The following is a 17,793-nucleotide window of genomic DNA, read 5'->3' as shown; positions in this document are numbered from 1 at the left end:
TGCAACAGAAAGAAGGGAGCGGAACCGGGACTGGGAGGGCGACTGGAAGGGAGAGTAACTGGGAAGCAGATGCTGCCTGCTGTGTAGCCTGGGGCTTGGCTGGCCTAGGCCTGGTGCTTCCTCTGTGTGGTAGGATGTGGGAGACCACAGGAATGCAGGGAATGCTAGTGCATCACCGTAGAAAACTGAATTCCTGAGCACATCGTCGTCGGGAAGGCTTACTCAGACAAGGCAGCTATGGAATGAATATCCATCAAGTCGTGGGTGGGGTAGGGGCGCCTGGAGGAGAGAGGGGCTTCCTCTGCCAGCCGTAGAGGAGGGGCAGGAAGAGCTACAAAGAGGAGCTAACATCTGATTGCCTCTGGAAAAACTAGTCAGCATGGAAACGAAAAGAAAAACAAAAACACATTGAAAGCTCACGATGGTCTAGGTACTAGTTAGGCACTTAAGTTTCCTTCCCAAAGCAAGACCACACAAAGGCCTGGAGATGCGAAAATCTTACAAGTGCGTCTGATTTCCTTTCCCCTCTTAACAAGGCCCGCTAAAGCTGCCAGAGGCCCTGGGCTGGATTCTGCAGAGGCTAGAAGGAATGTTCTGTCTATTCCTATTCCCTCGTTAACATGGAAAACTCATTAAAGATGAATATTTACTTCTAGGAATTTATCCCAGAGCAGTGATCAGAGATGGATGTCAAGATAGACCCACAAAGCTCAAAATCAGGAAACCAAATGGACAATCACTAGAGTTAGATTGGCTAAAATATTATGTAGTCATCAAGAGGCGTGTTGTCAAAGATTGGTTAATGGCATGCAAAGAGCTACACCCCATATTAAGTGGGAAAAAAATCAGGTTACAAATTGATATGATCCCAACTTTATGGGAAAAAAGTATAATACATTTTTTAAAAGATTGAAAAGAAATCTAATGTTCAAAGAGTCTCTGTGGTGGAATTATGGGTGATAACGTTCTTTATTCCTATTGTCTGTTTTCCACAATGAATGTTTTAGTTTTTTTAAATTAGATAACAATACACACACACAAATGTTATTTAAATGCACCCACCCAATTGAAAACAGGCCCAGTGGGGTAGGCTCACCTTCGGCAGGATGGGGGTAGGGCAGGTGTTGTCAAACAGGACTGAGTTGAAGATTCCATACTCGCCCTCACTGAGTTGGTACAGGATGGTCTTGGGGGCGGAACCGTTTTCCTCTGCAGGGAGGGGAGGGGGCGGGGCAGCACAAGCAGCACATGAGGGGTTGGAACTGTGGCAGGCTCAGCAAGGGGACAAGCTACTGAAGCAAGAGGGCTGCCCCTTCTTCAGCTATGAGGTTGCCAGCCTCCTCCTGTGAGAGGAGGTTCACTACTGTGTTGGAAACACCTTGCAGCTGAGCAACCCTGCCCAGGACACACTCCCCGACTGCATCTGAGCCCCTCAATGCCCCAGCAAAGGCAGAAGAGCAGCCCACCCAAACTCAAGACCCCAAGAAGTTAAGCCACCTGCTCAGAGGCACACGATGGGGCAGCGCATGAGCTGGAATGAGAAGCCAGGTCTCCCGGCTGGACTAGAAAGTATAATCCCCCAGATGTGTAAAGGAGGCCAGAATTCCATCCGTACACACACACACACAGAAGACCTTCCACCTGGAGCCCACCACCCCTCTCCGAGGAAGAGCACACTGACCTCAGGCTCTCGTGCCTGGGGGTCCCAGAGCAGAGAAAAAAGCCCCAAGATCAGAGTCAGACCTCTCACTCAAGAGGCTGCTGGGACGACTGATCTATCTGGAAGGTCAGGGAAGAGCGCTGATGTTGGCAGTGTGGACAGAGGAGCCTTGAGTCAGCCCAGCCTGGACTTGAATCCTGGCATTGCCCCTTATCAGCTGTGTGACCTTGGGCTAGTGACTCAACCTCTCCATGCCTACATTCTGTCCTCTATAAAGTGGGCTTAGACAAATATAAGTTGTCATTAATTACTTTCAATATGTTGTGAGAAGCAGTAGGGTGAGTAAGAGCCTGTACTTTGGAGAGAAGACAAACAAGGGGTGAAATGCAGGCTTTACCACTTACTAGCAATTAAGCAATTCACTTGTATTCTCTCTGGTTCTCAATTTCTTCATTTGTACAATAGGGTTAATAAAGCATCTATTCTCCCTAAGGTTGCTTTGATCTCAATCTTCATAAAATATAAACATGCATAGGAAAAAAAAAGATGCTAAAGAGTGCCTTGGGGTGAGAATACTTGATTGTAAACTTCCCTAAAGCAAGGACCCATTTTCCAGCTTCCCCCACCCCTTAAAAACAGACCCGGCTCAGCCAGCCACTGTCCCTGGCTTTAGGGAAGAATGGGGCTCCGCTGCCCACCTGGTACCTACCCTCCCTTCCAGGCTGTTCCAGAAGAACCTCCTTCTTGGCGATGATGCTGACTGCCAAGGTGAAGGCCGAGGTCACATAGTAGCGCCCCAGCTTGGCGAGGATGTCCACACCACAGCCCTCCGGGAAGTACAGGTCCAAGGCTGAGTTGACCACAGAAGAAATCTGAGAGGATGGGGGACAATTACATGTTTGAAATGTGGGGTTTATGCTGAAGACTTGCTGCAGCTCCAAGTCTATTTCTTGAAAGCTTCTTTGATTTCAGGTTACCCCAGCTGGTAACCACGGACAGCTGGACAAGAAGGTAGGCAGAGACAGAGTTGGGTCAAGACCTTCACACTTGTGTAAATCACCCTTCAATGACCCTACAATGGGAAAAGACACTCTTAATCTAAGACTTGGTACTCAGATTCCAGAAGCCCTGACGTGGATTTTTCTTTCCTAAATAACCAATATGCTAAATAACACATTTTTTAAATAGAAACTACAGAGAAGGAAAAAGAAGGTCAACGTCACCCCTAATTCTATTACCCAGATTAACCTAATCAGTGTTAACTGTTTGGAGTAGCTCCTTTAGTTCCTTTTTATACAAACCTAAAAACCTGATTTTTTTATTATAAACATGTTAGGGCTATAAGTATATATGTTTTTATAAACTGTTTCACTCAATAAACTGAATGACCTCCCCATGTGTGTAAATGTTTTCACCATAAGAATATACCATAATTTAACCAATCCATGAGTGCTATAGGGACCAAGGAAGTCCACTGGACTTCTGTTATGAAGAATGCTGCAATGCTCATCTTTGAAGCTAATTCTTAGTGTCCATCACGTATTATTTTCTAAAATTCAGTTCCAAGATGTGAATATTCCAGGACCAGGCACCTACTAAGAAAAAGCGACCTCTAGTGGTTAAAGTTGAGATTGCAACGACACGTTTTTCCTGATTTCACCTTCCAGATGGGAAGGAGACAGACGGACTAGGAGTGGACAGAAGGTTGGCTTTTCCTTCCCCTGCCCACTTGACTTCTCATCAGTCCGCCGGAGGGTGAATAGGGCACACCCAGACCCTCAGAAAGCCTTATGACTTATGCAAATATGGTCTGGTTAAGCCTCAAATAGGTGCATGGACGGAGTCAGGCAGAGCTGGGTGCGCAGCCAGCTCTTCCATGGACTCAGGAAGTGAAGTTAACGTCTGCGAGCCTCAGTTTGCTCAGCTGTAACACAGGGTTAATAATAAAATAATCCAGGTAAAGCACTAAGCACAGCACGTAGCACATGGGACCCACTCACAGTGAGCTTCCTGGGATCATTATAACCCTCCCTGCCCCATCCCCACCCCCACCCAGCCCAGTGTGACACTTGCGATCCCAGGGTTACCTCTTCGAATCTCACTTTGGCCCCCTCCACTCCAGGGAAGCCGCCGCCAAGGTCCAGGATGTGCATCCTGTGGCCCAGCTCAGCACCCATTTCAAACACAAGCCGGGCGTCTGCGATGGACCGAGCGTAGGCCTGAGGGTCAGGACAGCCACTGCCAATGTGAAAACTGGGAAGGGAGGAAGAGCCTCGGCTTACACACAGGGGCCCAAGTACCACCACCTCAGTCCCAGCCAGGAGCAACTTGGCCGAGCACACTGGATGCTGTGCCCATTTTCCAGATGTAGTGACTGTGGGCATAACAGGTTAAATGGGCTGCCAAGGGCCATGTGGCAAGTGAGGAGTGGACAGGAGACTAGATCCAGGAGACTAGATCCCTTGGCACTTGGCGCCCCCCCCATCCCTCCATGCTGCCCCTGGGTCTGAGCCTTCTGGGGTGAGGGCTAGGGCCCCAGATTCAGCCAGATCTGATGTACATCTCACTCAGCAGTCTGACAAGCTGTGCTTGAGTTTCCCCATCTATAAAGTGGGGATAAGATCCCACAGTTATGGGACAGTGTCCATGAAGCATTTAGCAGAGTGTCTGGCCATCCTAAGTCCAAAAAAAGGAAAGCTATATTGTTAGGTCATAGTTCTTGCTTCTTCCATATCCCCTACCAGAAAAGAGGCACAGCCAAGGTGTGCCAGGATGACCTTTGGCCTCAGGCTGGGAAAACTCCTGCAAAGCCAGGTCCCTCCTGGAACCTCCTGGGACAGGACCTTCTGCAGACTGTGGGGTTGGGGCAGTGGGACACTCCAAAACTTCTTTCCAAAGGGAGGAAGCTCTCAAATGGCAGAATTCTAGGCCCAGGGACAGGCCCTCCTTGGAGACCCTGAGGGAGGTCTCACACAGAGTTGATTAAGTCCTGGGAAAACAGGCAGTGGGCAGTGGGCGTGGGTGGTGATGGCGGGGCTTCTGGGCACTCACCTCACACCCACCACCTCTACGTGGTTCCTCTTGGCATCTTCAAGCAGTTGTCTGCACGATTTCAGCGACACTCCGAACTTGAGGCTCAGGCGGCTCCGGGAGTGGGAGTCATCGGTGGCAATGCACAGAACCATCCTGAGGAGACACGCGGCACCTCTGCAGGGGGCGCCATGCCTCACCCCCCCACCCCACCCCCGACCAAGCCTTCTCTAAGTCAAGAGGCGTGAACCCTCATGGCTCAGAGCTACGCAACCCCACAAGCCCCTGGACCCCTTCCTCTCCCTGCGCAGCCAGTCAGCCTCTGAGTCCTGTCCAATCCATTCCCTAAATGTCCCTGGGCCCTTCCCTGGGGCCCCTGCCCTGGTCCCAACCTCACCAGTTCTCCTCTGGGCAGCCCCACTTCTCCGAATCAGCCTTAACACCAGCCAGGCTTTTCCAACTTCTCTTGTATCGGGGGGACCATTTTTTAAACACAGTCTTATTGAGAACCCCGATATCCCCAATATGTAAAACAGACAAAATGGAAGCTGCTTTGGGTGAACTAGAGTGGCCCGCCACCTGGCTCCCCAGGGTGTCCAGTGACCAGGTGAGAGGCACAGCCTGAGCAAGATGTCCAGCCCTGACCCCTCCCAAAGCCCACGTGCACTGGGGTCCCTGCCCCGTGACAAGCATCATTCACTTCTCCTTCCCCCCTTGCACATGGTATGTTCCAGCCACATCAAATTTCTGCTTATCCCTCAAATGCCCCATGCTGCTTCTGGCCTCCATGCGTTTGCTCACGCAGTTCACTCTGACACCCTGTTTATGCCCTCCCCAGATGCTGGTCACCCCTCAAGGCCCTCCTTAAATGCCACCTCCTCTGTGAAACCACCACCCCCTCTTGCTTCCTCTGCCGTGACTTTGACCTCCGTAGTACCGTGGGCTTTGCTCTGCCTGGCCTGTAATCCATCATTTCTACCTCTGTCCTACTCAGGCTCTGCATCCTGGGTCCAGTCCAGGAGTGCCTGCCCCAACCTCCTGTGACTCTGGCCGGGTCCAAGGCAGGGTCCTCAGCCCCGGCCCCATTCCTCCCACTCCCTCTGCCCTCACACGCAGCCCAGCCTCCCACATGAGTGCTTCTCAGCTTACTTGGCACTGGGGTGGCTTTTTACCACCTTTGCCAGCTCCATCTCGTTGTCAAAGCTCAGCAGCCGGACGCCATGCTTGGCAGCATACTTGATGTGTGCAATTTGCTTACAGGGGTTGGCGTAGATGATCTTACTGGCGGGGACACCAATATGCTGGACCAACTCCATCTCTGCCTGTGGGATCCCAAAGGTGGTGGTGAGGAAGCACCAGAGCCTGCTGGGCCCACGGAGGCCAAGGAAGCACAGATGAGGGGCAAAGTCATAACTGTGCCTGGGGAGGTCCATAAAAAGTGGGCCTCACTTTTAGACAACAGGTATACAAAAATCAGTACGCACGCTGGTTCACCACTGACAGGCAGGGCTGCCATGTACAGCTGTGTGGGTGGTTTACTGCACAATCCTAGGGAGGGAGGGGTCCTGTTCAGAGAATACATGGTAGATTTGTATGTTTATTATGACTTCCTAACAGTAAAGCATCTTGCCCTAACAAAATCAGTACATTTATTTACAACAATTAAGTGTCTTAAGGAAGGGATACATTTTCTAATTCACACAAAGGCACTCTACAGATTCATGGTAGCCCTGAAAACAGGTTTCTGACACATTTTCCTGGCAGATTTAAATGTTTAGAGACTATCACTTGATGTATTAGAAAGTTCACCAGACCAATAGTCTTTTTGACACAGGACATCCAACATCCAGACACCTGCTCTGTGCATGGCATGGTGCTGGGCGGCTCCAGCAAGGCCCTCCCCACAGGGCCTCCTCTTCCTCACCTTTCCAGAACAGTGCTCCACCTGACTGCTGCATTAATGATCCAGACGATGATGATGATGGCGAAAGCAACCGTGCTCACAGAGCACCTACCACAAGCAGGCACTGAATGAGAGGCTTTACATCAGGTGTTGGCAAACTTTTTCCATGAAGGGCCAGAGAGTAAATATTTTAGGCTTTGTGGGCCGTATAGTTTCTGTACAACTACTCAAATGTCTTTGTGGCACCAAAGCAGCCACAGGTAATGCATAAGTGAATGAGCATGGCTGTGGTCCAATAAAACTCTACAAGCCCCACCATCCATTGTTTGCCAACCCTTGCTTTACTTATTTATGTGTGTATGTATGTATTTTTATTTATTTGGCCTCGCCGCGCACCTTGCGGGATCTTAGCTCCCCGACCAGGGATCAAACCTGTGCCCCCTGCAGTGGAAGCACAGGGTCCTAGCCACTGGACCGCCAGGGAAGTCTCCAACCCTTGCTTTAGGCTCACTCTTTTATTTACTCCTTACAATATGCCACCAGATGGTATTAGCTCCATTCTATAGAGAAGGAAACATGCTCAGAGAGGCTATGGAGCAAGTAGGAGGCAGAACCAACTTTCAAATTCAAGCCTGACCCTCCATGATTAAGAAGGTGGCAGTTTGGAAACACGGTAGGAGACACAGGGCCATCTTCAGCCATCCCAAGTTTGTAACAAGACTGCAATTTTAATGTAGCAACTTTTCAGCACGAGGTATTTATGTGCATTATCGCATGCAATGCCTATAACTATCCTATGAAATATTTATCGGCCACATTTTACAGAGGACAAATTGAGTTCAAAGAAACCCACTTGCCTTGGTGACACAGCCAGTGAGTAGCAGAGGGAGACACAAAGGTCCACCTCCAGAGCTGGAACTGCTGTCATCACAGCTTGCTTCCAAAGACCCCACGTCTGAGCAGTTATGAAAATGTGGTTTCGCTCCCTGCTTCACCCAAGAGGTGAGAGGAAGCAGCAATGGTAACACTTTGGGGACCTGTGGTTTAGCTTTGATTAAAATTATTTAAATAATAACCATTGTCATTCATTAAAGGATTACTGTATGCCAGCCATTGCATTAAATATTTTATAGACATTCTCATTTCATCGCCATATTAATCTTATGAGGCAGGAAACAGAGGCTCAGAGAGGCCTTAAGTGACTTGTCCAAAGTCACACGGCTTACAAGTGGCACTGCTATAATTCTAACCCAGGACCGTCCGACTTTAGCACACCAGCTCTTAACCACAGCACTTCAGTGGAGAAGACACCTTGATGTTGAATTGGCAAGTGTATCTCGAGCATCTACTGAGTTGCCAGGCTTTGAGACAGGTGCTGATGAAAACAAGTGGTGAGTAAAGCAGACAGGGTCTCTGACCCTGTGGAGGTTTCAGGCAGATGGGAAAGAAGGGGAGGAATGAATGAACACTGAATAATAATAGGATTACAAATGGATAAGAGCCATGGAGAAAAAGTACGGGATACTAGAGAATGTGGGATGGGGAAACCTGGATGCGAGGGGGTGACGGACAGTTTTCTGAAGGTCAGAAATTTAAGCTGAGGAGGAGGTGTGGAGAAAACGGAACCCTCCTACACTGTTGCTGGGAATGTAAATTGGTGCAGCCACTACGGAAAACAGTATGGAGGTTCCTTAACAAACTGGAAATAGAGTCACCATATGATCTAGCAATCTCACTCCTGGGCATATATCTGGAAAGGACAAAAGCTCTAATTTGAAAAGATACATGTACCCCAATGTTCATAGCAGCACCATTACAATAGCCAAGACATGGAAGCAACCTAAGTGCCTATCAACAGATGAATGGATAAAGAAGATGTGGTGTATATATATATATATATATATATACAAACACACACACACAATGGAATATTACTCAGCCATAAAAATGAAATTCTTTCATTTGCAGCAATGTGAATGGACCTAGAGATTATCATACTAAGTGAAATAAGTCAGAGAAAGACAAATACCATATGATATCACTTATATGTAGAATCTAAAATATGATACAAATGAGTTTATTTACAAAACAGAAACAGACTCACAGAGGTAGAAAACAAACTTATGGCTTCCAAAGGGGAAGGAAGGGAGGGAGGAATAAACTGGGAGGATGGGATTGACAGATGCATACTTCTGCATATAAAACAGGTAAACAACAAGGATTTACTGTATAGCACAGGGAACTATATTCAGTATCTTATAATAAACTATAATAGAAAAGAATTGAAAAAAGAATATAATATATACATATATAACTGAACCACTTTGCTGTACACCTGAAACTAACACAGTACTGTAAATCAACTATACTTCAACTTAAAAAAAAAAAAAGAAATTTAAGCTGAGCCCCATAGGAGGCCTGGGCCAGGCTGAAAGGGAAGGAAAGAATGTTTCTGGTAGGAGAAGTGGCCTGTGCAGAGGTTCTGAGGCAAGAATGTACTCAGCCTGAGGGAGGAACAGAGAACGCTGGGGTGGCCTGGGCAGGGTGCCCACAGTGGGGGACGATGAGCTTGGAGGGATGCAGGCAGAGCCAACAGGGAGACCAAGAAGGCTGATGTGATTTATATCTGACCCTGCCAGTGGTGGGAAACAGTTTGAGGGGTCTCAAGAGGGAAAAGGACATGATCAGATGGGCATTTTGAATGCAAGGTCTAAATGCATGTCACTCTGGCTACCGTGTGAAAATGGACCAAGGAAGGGCCTAGGAGAATTCTGGGAGACAGTCACAACCTCCCTGGGAAACAGGACAGGCTGCAGAGAAAGGGGGGTGGTGACATCTGTAGGCATGGCTGGCAAGCTTGGTGAGGAACTGCACATGGGGATGTGGGGTTAGATGTCTGGGGGGGACTCCTCGCCCAGCAGACCCAGGGGCCCCTCTCGAGGGGAAGATCATGAGTGCATTTGAACACACTGGGTTCCAGGCATCGTGTGGCAACAAGTCAGCACCTGGATACACAGGGTCTGGGCTGGAGATCAAAACAGGGGAGGTGGTGGCATATTAGGGGTATTTGAAGCCATGGGAGGAGATGAAATCCCCTACGAAGACAGAGAGTTTATAAGAGAAGAGAGCCTGAGCCAGAATCCAGAGGAGCTCTCCCAGCTAGAGAGCAGGAAGAGCCGGTACAGGACCGAGGGGAGGAGAGAGCGTCCCCAGAAGAGGCAGAACAACGCAGAGGTTCTTATGCCATTCCTGTCAAAGCAAACCCTGTCTTGCAATTCACATCTGTGCAGAAGGAGACCTCTCCACTGTCAGAGGCACCCCAGGAGGGTGGAGCAGGCTCCCAGCAGCGTCCACTTTCACTGGATATGTTTCTAAAGTCCTTAAAACCAAGAGCACGTGTTGTTGAGTACAAGCATACCTCATTTTATTTCGCCTCACTCTCTTGTGCTTTGCAGATATCACGATGTTTACAAATTGAAGGTTTGTGGCAACCCTGCATCAAGCAAGTCTATTGGCACCATTTTTCCAGCAGTGTTTGCTCACTTCATGTCTCTGTGTCACATTTTGGTAATTCTTGTGATATTTCAGATGTTTTCAGTGTTAGTATTTGTTTCGGTGATCTGTGATCAGTGATGTTTGATGTTACTATTGTCGTTGTTTTGGGGTGCCACGAACCACGCCCATATGCCCGTACCGTGAACTTAATGGATAAATGTCTGTTCTGACTGCTCTACCCCTCAGCCACTCCCCATCTCCCTCCCGCTCTTTGGGCCTCCCTATTCCCTGAAATACAACAACCCAACCATATCGAAATTAGGCCAGTTAATAACCCTACAATGACCTCTAGGTATTCAAGTGAAAGGAAGAGTCTTCTCTTAAGAAACTGCCACCCCACACTTCAGCAACCACCGCCCTGAGCAGTTGGCAGCCATCAACATGGAGGCAAGACCCTCCACCAGCAAAATGATTACGACTCGCTGATGGCTCAGATGATGGTCAGCATTTTTTAGCAAGAAAATATTTTTTACTTAAGGTATGTACATTTTACTTCAAGTATTTTTTTAGACATAATGCTATTGCACACTTAATAGACTACAGTATAGTGTAAGCATAACTTTTATATGCGCCGGGAAACCAACAAAATTGTGTGACTCACTTTATTGTGATCTTCACTTTACTGTAGTGGTCTGGAACCCAACCCATAATATCCTAGGCTAGGCCTGTGTTTTTAAAAAGAATGTGTTTCAGGGCTTCCCTGGTGGTGCAGTGGTTGAGAGTCCGCCTGCCGATGCAGGGGACACGGGTTCGTGCCCCGGTCTGGGAAGATCCCACATCCCACGGAGCGGCTGGGCCCGTGAGACACAGCCACTGAGACTGCACGTCCAGAGCCTGTGCTCCACCACGGGAGAGGCCACAACAGTGAGAGGCCCGTGTACCGCAAAAAAAAAAAAAAAAAAGAATGTGTTTCAATGGATGCAACTAGAGATTATCATACCAAGTGAAGTAAGAAAGAGAAAGACAAATGCCATATGATAATCACTTACATGTGGAATCTAAAATATGACACAAATGAACCTATCTATGAAACAGAAATAGAATCAGGGACATAGAGAATAGACTGGTGGTTGCCAAGGGGGAGGGGGAGGAGAGGGATGGATTGGGAGTTTGGGATTAGCAGATGGAAACTGGCATATGTAGAATGGATAAACAAGGTCCTGCTGTATAGCACAGGAACTCTATTCAGTATCCTGTGATAAACCATAATGGAAAAGAATATGAAGAAGAATATATATATGTATAACTGAGTCACTTTGCTGTTCAACAGTAATTAACACAAAATTGTAATTCAACTATACTTCAATAAAAAATAAATTAAAAAAATAAATTTAGGGTTTCCCTGGTGGCGCAGTGGTTAAGAATCCGCCTGCCAATGCAGGGGACACGGGTTCAAGCCCTGGTCTGGGAAGATCCCACATGCTGCAGAGCAACTAAGCCCGTGCGCCACAACTACTGAAGCCTGCGCGCCTAGAGCCCGTGCTCCACAACAAGAGAAGCCACCACAATGAGAAGCCCGCACACCGCAATGAAGAGTAGCCCCCGCTCTCTGCAACTGGAGAAAGCCCGTACACAGCAACAAAGATCCAACGCAGCCAAAAATAAAATAAATAAAAATTAAAAAAAAAAATTAAAAAATACTAAAAAAAAAAAAGAATGTTTCAAATGGGGAGTCGCTACTCAATGGGTATAAAGTGTCAGTTCTGCAATAGGAATCAGTTCTAGAGATGTGCTGTACAACATGTTGCCTATACTTAACAATTCCTTATTAAACACTTAAAAATTTGTGAGGGTAGATCTCACTTTAAGTGTTCCCACCACACACACACACACACACAGACACACACAGACACACACACTTTTTCATGGTGAGATCAAAAGCTAGGAGAACCAGGAGTGTCCCCTACAAGGTCTAAAAGCATCAACATGGACACATCTCCAAAACCTGCTGAGCTTAAAGCTACTGTAAGGGACTTCCCTGGTGGCGCAGTGGTTAAGAATCTACCTGCCAATACAAGGGACATGGGTTCGAGCCCTGGTCTGGGAAGATCCCACATGCCGTGGAGCAACTAAGCCCATGCAGTGCATCACAACTACTGAGCGTGCGCTCTACAGCCCACGTGCCACAACTACTGAAGCCTGTGCTCCTAGAGCTCGTGCTCCGCAACAAGAGAAGCCACCCCAAGGAGAAGCCCGCGCACTGCAACAAAGAGTAGCCCCACTCGCCACAACTAGAGAAAGCCCACGTGCAGCAATGAATACCAAACGCAGCCAATAAATAAATAAATAAATTTATTTTAAAAAATAAAAATAAAGCTATGTGGCACAACAGCTTATATTTTGTTACAAAATCACAAGATATTTTGTATGTTTCCTATGGATCATATTTGTAAGTATTTTTCAAATACCATGTGGCCACCGAACTCAGAATGTTGATTATCTCTGGAGACATAAAGCTGACGTTCTACTTTTTTTTTGCAGATGAATCAACGTATTATTTGAATAATTCAAAATGAATGTCTAGTGCTCACTGGATCCTGGAGATTGCTGGGGACGTTGGCAAGAGGAGATTCCTTGGAATGATGAGTGGAGGTCGGGAAGCAGTGGCTTAAGGACTGGGTGCTAAGGGAAAGAGACAAGTGACTGCAGACAGGCAAGTGTAGACAACTCAGTTTGGCCACGAAGGGGGAGCGAGGGATTGGGCTGGGGGACGATGTGGTGTCCAGAGAAGGCATTTTAAGATGGGAGGATGCTGAGGGAGACAGCCAGAGAGGGCAAGGGATGGGGTAGGAGAGGTGACATAAGGTCGTTGGGAAGGTGGGTGGGTGGACCAGAGCCCCGTGTAAGGCGTGGCTGGTGCTCTTGACCCTGGAGCCTGTCTGATGCATATCTGTACACCGAGTCCCAGCTCATGCCTGACCCTAGGTTAGTGGCCGCCAAAGCATGGTGCTGTACAGCGTGGCCACCAGCTCCAACCAACCAGAAGAGGGCAGCCTTGGCCTTCCAAGAAAAGCTGTGCCACCTCTCAGGAAATGCACCCAAGGGCCACATGATCCCACCTACCGTGTGGGGTCTCAGCTCTGCCATCCCCTCCCCAGGGATCTTGGCAAAGACAGCAGTGATAAAGTCAGAGACCCCTTGCCATACTCAAGCGGCCCCTTCCCAGGGCATCCCTCAAACCTCTGTGCCTCCTTGCCTCATACACTAACTGCTTCCTCATGGGGCTGTTGTCAAAATCACGGTGATAATAATTACCTCACAGCGTTGTTTCAAGAGTCAAATGAGATCATGTACAGAAAACGCTTGGCGAAGCACATGACACAACAGGAGCCCTCAGCAAACGTCCGCCCCCCGCCGACTTCAAGCCCTACACGCCACAACTCTGCCCTTTGGAGGCCAGTCCTGAGGCTTGAGGGCCAGCACAGGGCCCCACCTCTGGGTTTCTGGAAGCAGAGGACTCTAGTCAGTGAGGCTGGGTCCTGTTCTTCACCCCTAGGCCAAGGGTTATGGAAAAGGGTCCCCTTCCTCCTCGGTCAGAGCAGAGACCCGGCATGCTGCAGGGGGCAATCTTGGCTCTGCTACCAGCAAGCTGTGTGAAGCTGACCCCCAGTTCCTCAACTGCAAAATGGCAATCTCTTCTCCTAGGCACTCCACGGGGCTTTATGTGGGGCATGCATGAAACCAGGTGTGCAGAACAAGAGCTGATGCAAAGAGGCTTCACGGGTGACATGAGGGAGACTCACCTACAAATAAGGACACTAACATGCGTCTCTGATAAAGGTGAACCTGCTCGTTCCAACCGTCCACCATGGTGTGCACCTCTCTCCCACCTGGAATCCCTCCAGCCTCCTACCCAGATGAGCTCTCCTCCTGTCTCCTCCAGATCCCTTTCTAGAATCCTCCGCACAACACCCAGCTATATTGCTGACCAGGGTTTAAAAGGGATTCCCCCTCAAAACAATCATTACTAAACATTTTTAAATAACTATAATAACAATATCACAAACCAATGCCCACAGGCTTGCTCCCACCTCAGGACCTTTGCACTTGCTGGTCCCTCTGCCTGGAATGCTCTTCCCCTGGTTATCCACCTGGCCTGGATCCTTTGCTTCCTTCAGATCTCTGTTCAAATTTCAGTGACGCTTTCCCTGGCCAAACCATCTAAAAGTACAATCCTCTTTCCCGACATCCATGTCTCTTCCCTACTTCCCTTTCCCTCTTTAATTTTCTCCACAGCATTTACCATCTAAAATACCATAGACTTTCATTGTTTCACTTGTTTGTTCTTTAGAAAGCAAGCTCCACGAAGGGACGCAGGGGCTCACCTTGTTGGCACAGCTGAAGCCCAGTCCTAGCTCGGCCAGGACCTTCAGCACACCCGGGCTGTTGTTGCACTTGACAGCGTAAAAGGGTCGGACTCGCGGCAGGCACTTCAGAAAGCAGAAGTGCTTTCGCACTACAGCTCCCAGGTCGGCCACAAAGAAGGCAGCGACCTCTTCCTGCACAACAAGAAGGGTGAATATGAGACCCCACCCAGCTTCCTCCTAGTGCGTGCCATTCACGGTCCTCCCAAGTACCCTGCTCTAAAATTCTCTGGGGATCCCCAAGCCTACAGGACATTCGAGGCTCTGTGATCCAGCTCCAGTCCCTTCCCTCACTTCAGCTCAAACTCCAGCTCTATCCTAGATCATTTTCCACCTCCCAGCCTTTATTCCCACCATGTCCTCCATACAGAATATCCTTCCCCCACATGTATCTGGCAAGTTCCTAATCCACCTTCAAGTTCCAGCTGAAATGCCACCTTCCCCCAAACCAATAAGGCAACTCCGCCTTTAATGCTCCCACTGCGTTTTGCACATGCTTCCAAAGTATCAGAACTCTGTGTATATAGACAACTGTTTTCTCCAGAAAAAAAGATAAATTCCTTGAAGACCCACAGCCTACAGCCACTGCCTTTCGCATTTAGGTGTTCAAAGAAGACTTGAAGTAGTCCCACTGCTACTGCAACCCATGCCTGAGGACAGCTGTTTACTGAGGGTTGAACACATATGAGGCCATTGGTGAGACCACATTAATTAAACCTTTTCTGGGACTCAGTTTCCCTTTTATGCAACACTTTTTTACTGATGCCCCCCTGGTGTCTGACCAAGCATACCTATGCAAGTATGCTAAGTATGCTTGGGCCTGCAAAAGAACCCCTTAAGCAATTACAAGCCCATTCAATCAATGCTAAGCAGGAGTTTCTACAAAATGCAGAGGGGGCCATGGAGAAGGAAAGTACAAAATCTGCCTGGGGCAGTCAGGAAAAGGTGACACGGATGAGTAATAAGTAATGAGCAGAAATAGGTAAGAGGCAAGAGAGGCTGGGAGAAGGGAAGCGGGAACAGCCTGGGCAAAGGAGTGATAATGGAGCCCATGGAATCTTCGGGAAATACGAGCAGAGTAGTTCAGCTCTAATGGGGCATAATACACACCGTGGGAAAAGCCAGGAAGGGGGCTGTGAAGGCAGAGGGGCCTGGACCCTGTAGGGAGGGGGAAACTGCCGAAGAGTTCTGATTTTGAGCAGGGCTGTGATAGAGTTGGAAGGGGTGGGATGAGGCAGGGAAAAGGTTAGGGGAGTTTTAGAGAGATGAGGCCTAAACTACACGGTGAGGTCCCAGAAGAACGTACTGAAGGGTAATTCAAGGAGGCTGCATTCACAGAGTTTGGGGGTGCCCAGGTGTGGGAGGGGCAGTGAGGACTCCCAGGTTTCTGACCTAGAGGCCTGTGTAGATGATGGTAGTGTTGTTCATGAAGGCAGGGAACACAGGAGGGGCAGGTATGGGGGCAAGGACCAGGAATTTGGAGAAAAAATGAGATGTCTCTCACAAACAGAAAGGAATGAATACCAAATAAGTGAAAGAATCAGATGTGGGCCCTAGGAGGCAGCTGAGCCTGCTGGGAGAACAGAAGACCCATCCCCACTCCCAGGCCCTCACCGTGGTGGCCTGTGAGGCCCCCAGAGTGAGCTGCTCCAGCAGGTCTCGGGTGCTGAAGCCCTCCTCCACCATCACGAAGTCCGCTTCACTCAGGCAGCCAGCCATGCCGAGGAGGAGCCGATGGGCTGGATGGAGCTGCCGCTGCCTCCGGCGCCTTAGAAAGTATGCAACACACTGCTGGAGGAGAGTGAGGGGGCCGCTGGGGGGCTGGCGTCAGCTGCACCCCTCACCTCCCCAGGCCAGGGCGCCCACTCCTGTCACACCCTGCCCCCAGCACAAGCCTGGGGAGCTTAGGTTCACTGGGAGGGGTGAAGGAGAAGGACGATCAGGAATCCTGGACTGGGACAAGGCATTATCTGCCTAGATGTCACTGCCTCTCCGAGCCTCAGTTTCCCCATCTGTAAAATGGATGCATTGTTTTGGAGATCCTTTCCAGTTCTGAAATTAGGGTTTGGGTTTAAAGGGAAAGAATGAGAGAGAAAGAGCAGGAAAGCCGAGTGGGGAAGTTTCCAGGTGACCCCCCCCTCCTGACCACGCCCACCTGAAGTGGCTGCAGGTGGTCCCACCAAGGAGTCTCAGCCTGAGAGCTGAGGTTCGAGTCCGCTCTCTGCTGCGTGACCCTGGGTACGCCCCGTCCCCTCTCGGAGCCTCAGTTTAACCGTTTGTAAAGAGGGGCCGGGCTGGTCCTGACGTGCTAGGACGGTAAGCGTGCGTGGGGGCTCCACGTGGTGGGTGATGGCCGAGGGCTCCCGGGCAAGAACTGAAGGCTGAGGTTCTGTCCGGGTGAGCCCTCCTGAGTGCAGGGCCGAGGTGCCGCCCCCCCAAACCCCCTTACCAAGCCCCGTGCTCCTTCGCGGGCCAGAGTCAGGCACGCTGCTAGGGGGGGTCGCCGGTGACCTCGAAACTTGTGCAGCACCCCGAGGAGGAGTGGCAGCTGCGGAGCCGAGGCCCCTGCTGAGAGGAGACAAGAGGGGCCAGGGAGCAGGTCAGCACTGGAGCCCAGAACTACCGCTCCCGAGGCTCCCCAAGCCTCTCCCCCGCACTCGCCTTAAAACGCATTTACACGGCTTCGACCCATAGGTCCCCCCAGCGAGTGAAACGGCACCTCCGCGCCTCCGCTCGCTAGCTTCCTCCGGCTTGGGCCCCGCGGCCTGCCGCCCTCCCGCCCGGCAGCCACCGACGCCACGCCCCGCCTTTCGCCCGGCGCTCACTTATATAAGCCCCCCCAGACCCCGCCCCTGGCGCTCAGGCCCCTCCTCCGCTCGGCCCCCCCTCCGTAGCCCTGGCAACTGGGTGCCACCATCCCATTGGTCGATTCCGACATAAAGCATTCAACCCTGCTAGCCGGCTCCGCAAACGTGATCCTCAGTCCTACAGAGACCCCTCTGCCGCTACCCTACGCTGGGAAATCTCAACTGCAGGCCTGCTAGCTCAGAACCCCGAGCGTCTACGCGGTGGGACGCTTAGCTCCTGGATATTAGATCTTGGAGAATGGGCAGGAAGCCAGGAGGTTTTTTATTTGCTCTGGGAAGCCTTTTCTGTGACTACCTCAGCTCGACGGTGCCTCTCCTCTCTGATCTGGTGAATTGCCCACTCATCCCAGGAAGCCCAGGTCAAATGTCATCTCCTTGTTTTACTTTTCTAATAAAATCATTTTTATTTAATTG

General features: G+C 49.7%; 1 protein-coding gene across 5 annotated transcripts in view; it reads right to left on the bottom strand.

Moving 5' to 3' along the window:
- AZIN2 (antizyme inhibitor 2) overlaps positions 1-17,291 on the bottom strand; it is a 33,903-nt gene extending 16,612 nt beyond the window's left edge. For 2 of the 5 annotated variants that reach the window (XM_060003469.2, XM_060003487.2), the window contains exons 1-9: positions 17,174-17,291; positions 16,962-17,080; positions 16,127-16,280; positions 14,474-14,647; positions 5,840-6,012; positions 4,712-4,867; positions 3,748-3,913; positions 2,370-2,532; positions 1,097-1,209 (exon numbers count right to left, since the gene is read on the bottom strand). In XM_060003469.2, the coding sequence (XP_059859452.1) occupies positions 1,097-1,209; positions 2,370-2,532; positions 3,748-3,913; positions 4,712-4,867; positions 5,840-6,012; positions 14,474-14,647; positions 16,127-16,231 (1,050 nt within the window). In that variant the 5' untranslated portion in view covers positions 16,232-16,280; positions 16,962-17,080; positions 17,174-17,291. Of the gene's footprint in view, positions 1-1,096; positions 1,210-2,369; positions 2,533-3,747; positions 3,914-4,711; positions 4,868-5,839; positions 6,053-14,473; positions 14,648-16,126; positions 16,304-16,961; positions 17,081-17,173 lie in introns of those variants that run through there. The other 3 variants (XM_060003471.2, XM_060003479.2, XM_060003494.1) reach the window with 3 other exon arrangements.
- Positions 17,292-17,793: the final 502 nt, after the last annotated feature.

This window comes from Delphinus delphis, chromosome 1 (assembly GCF_949987515.2).
Source record: "Delphinus delphis chromosome 1, mDelDel1.2, whole genome shotgun sequence".
Lineage (NCBI taxonomy): Eukaryota > Metazoa > Chordata > Mammalia > Artiodactyla > Delphinidae > Delphinus > Delphinus delphis.
Note: the sequence above shows the minus strand (reverse complement) of the source record. Positions and strands in the feature narration are given on the sequence as shown.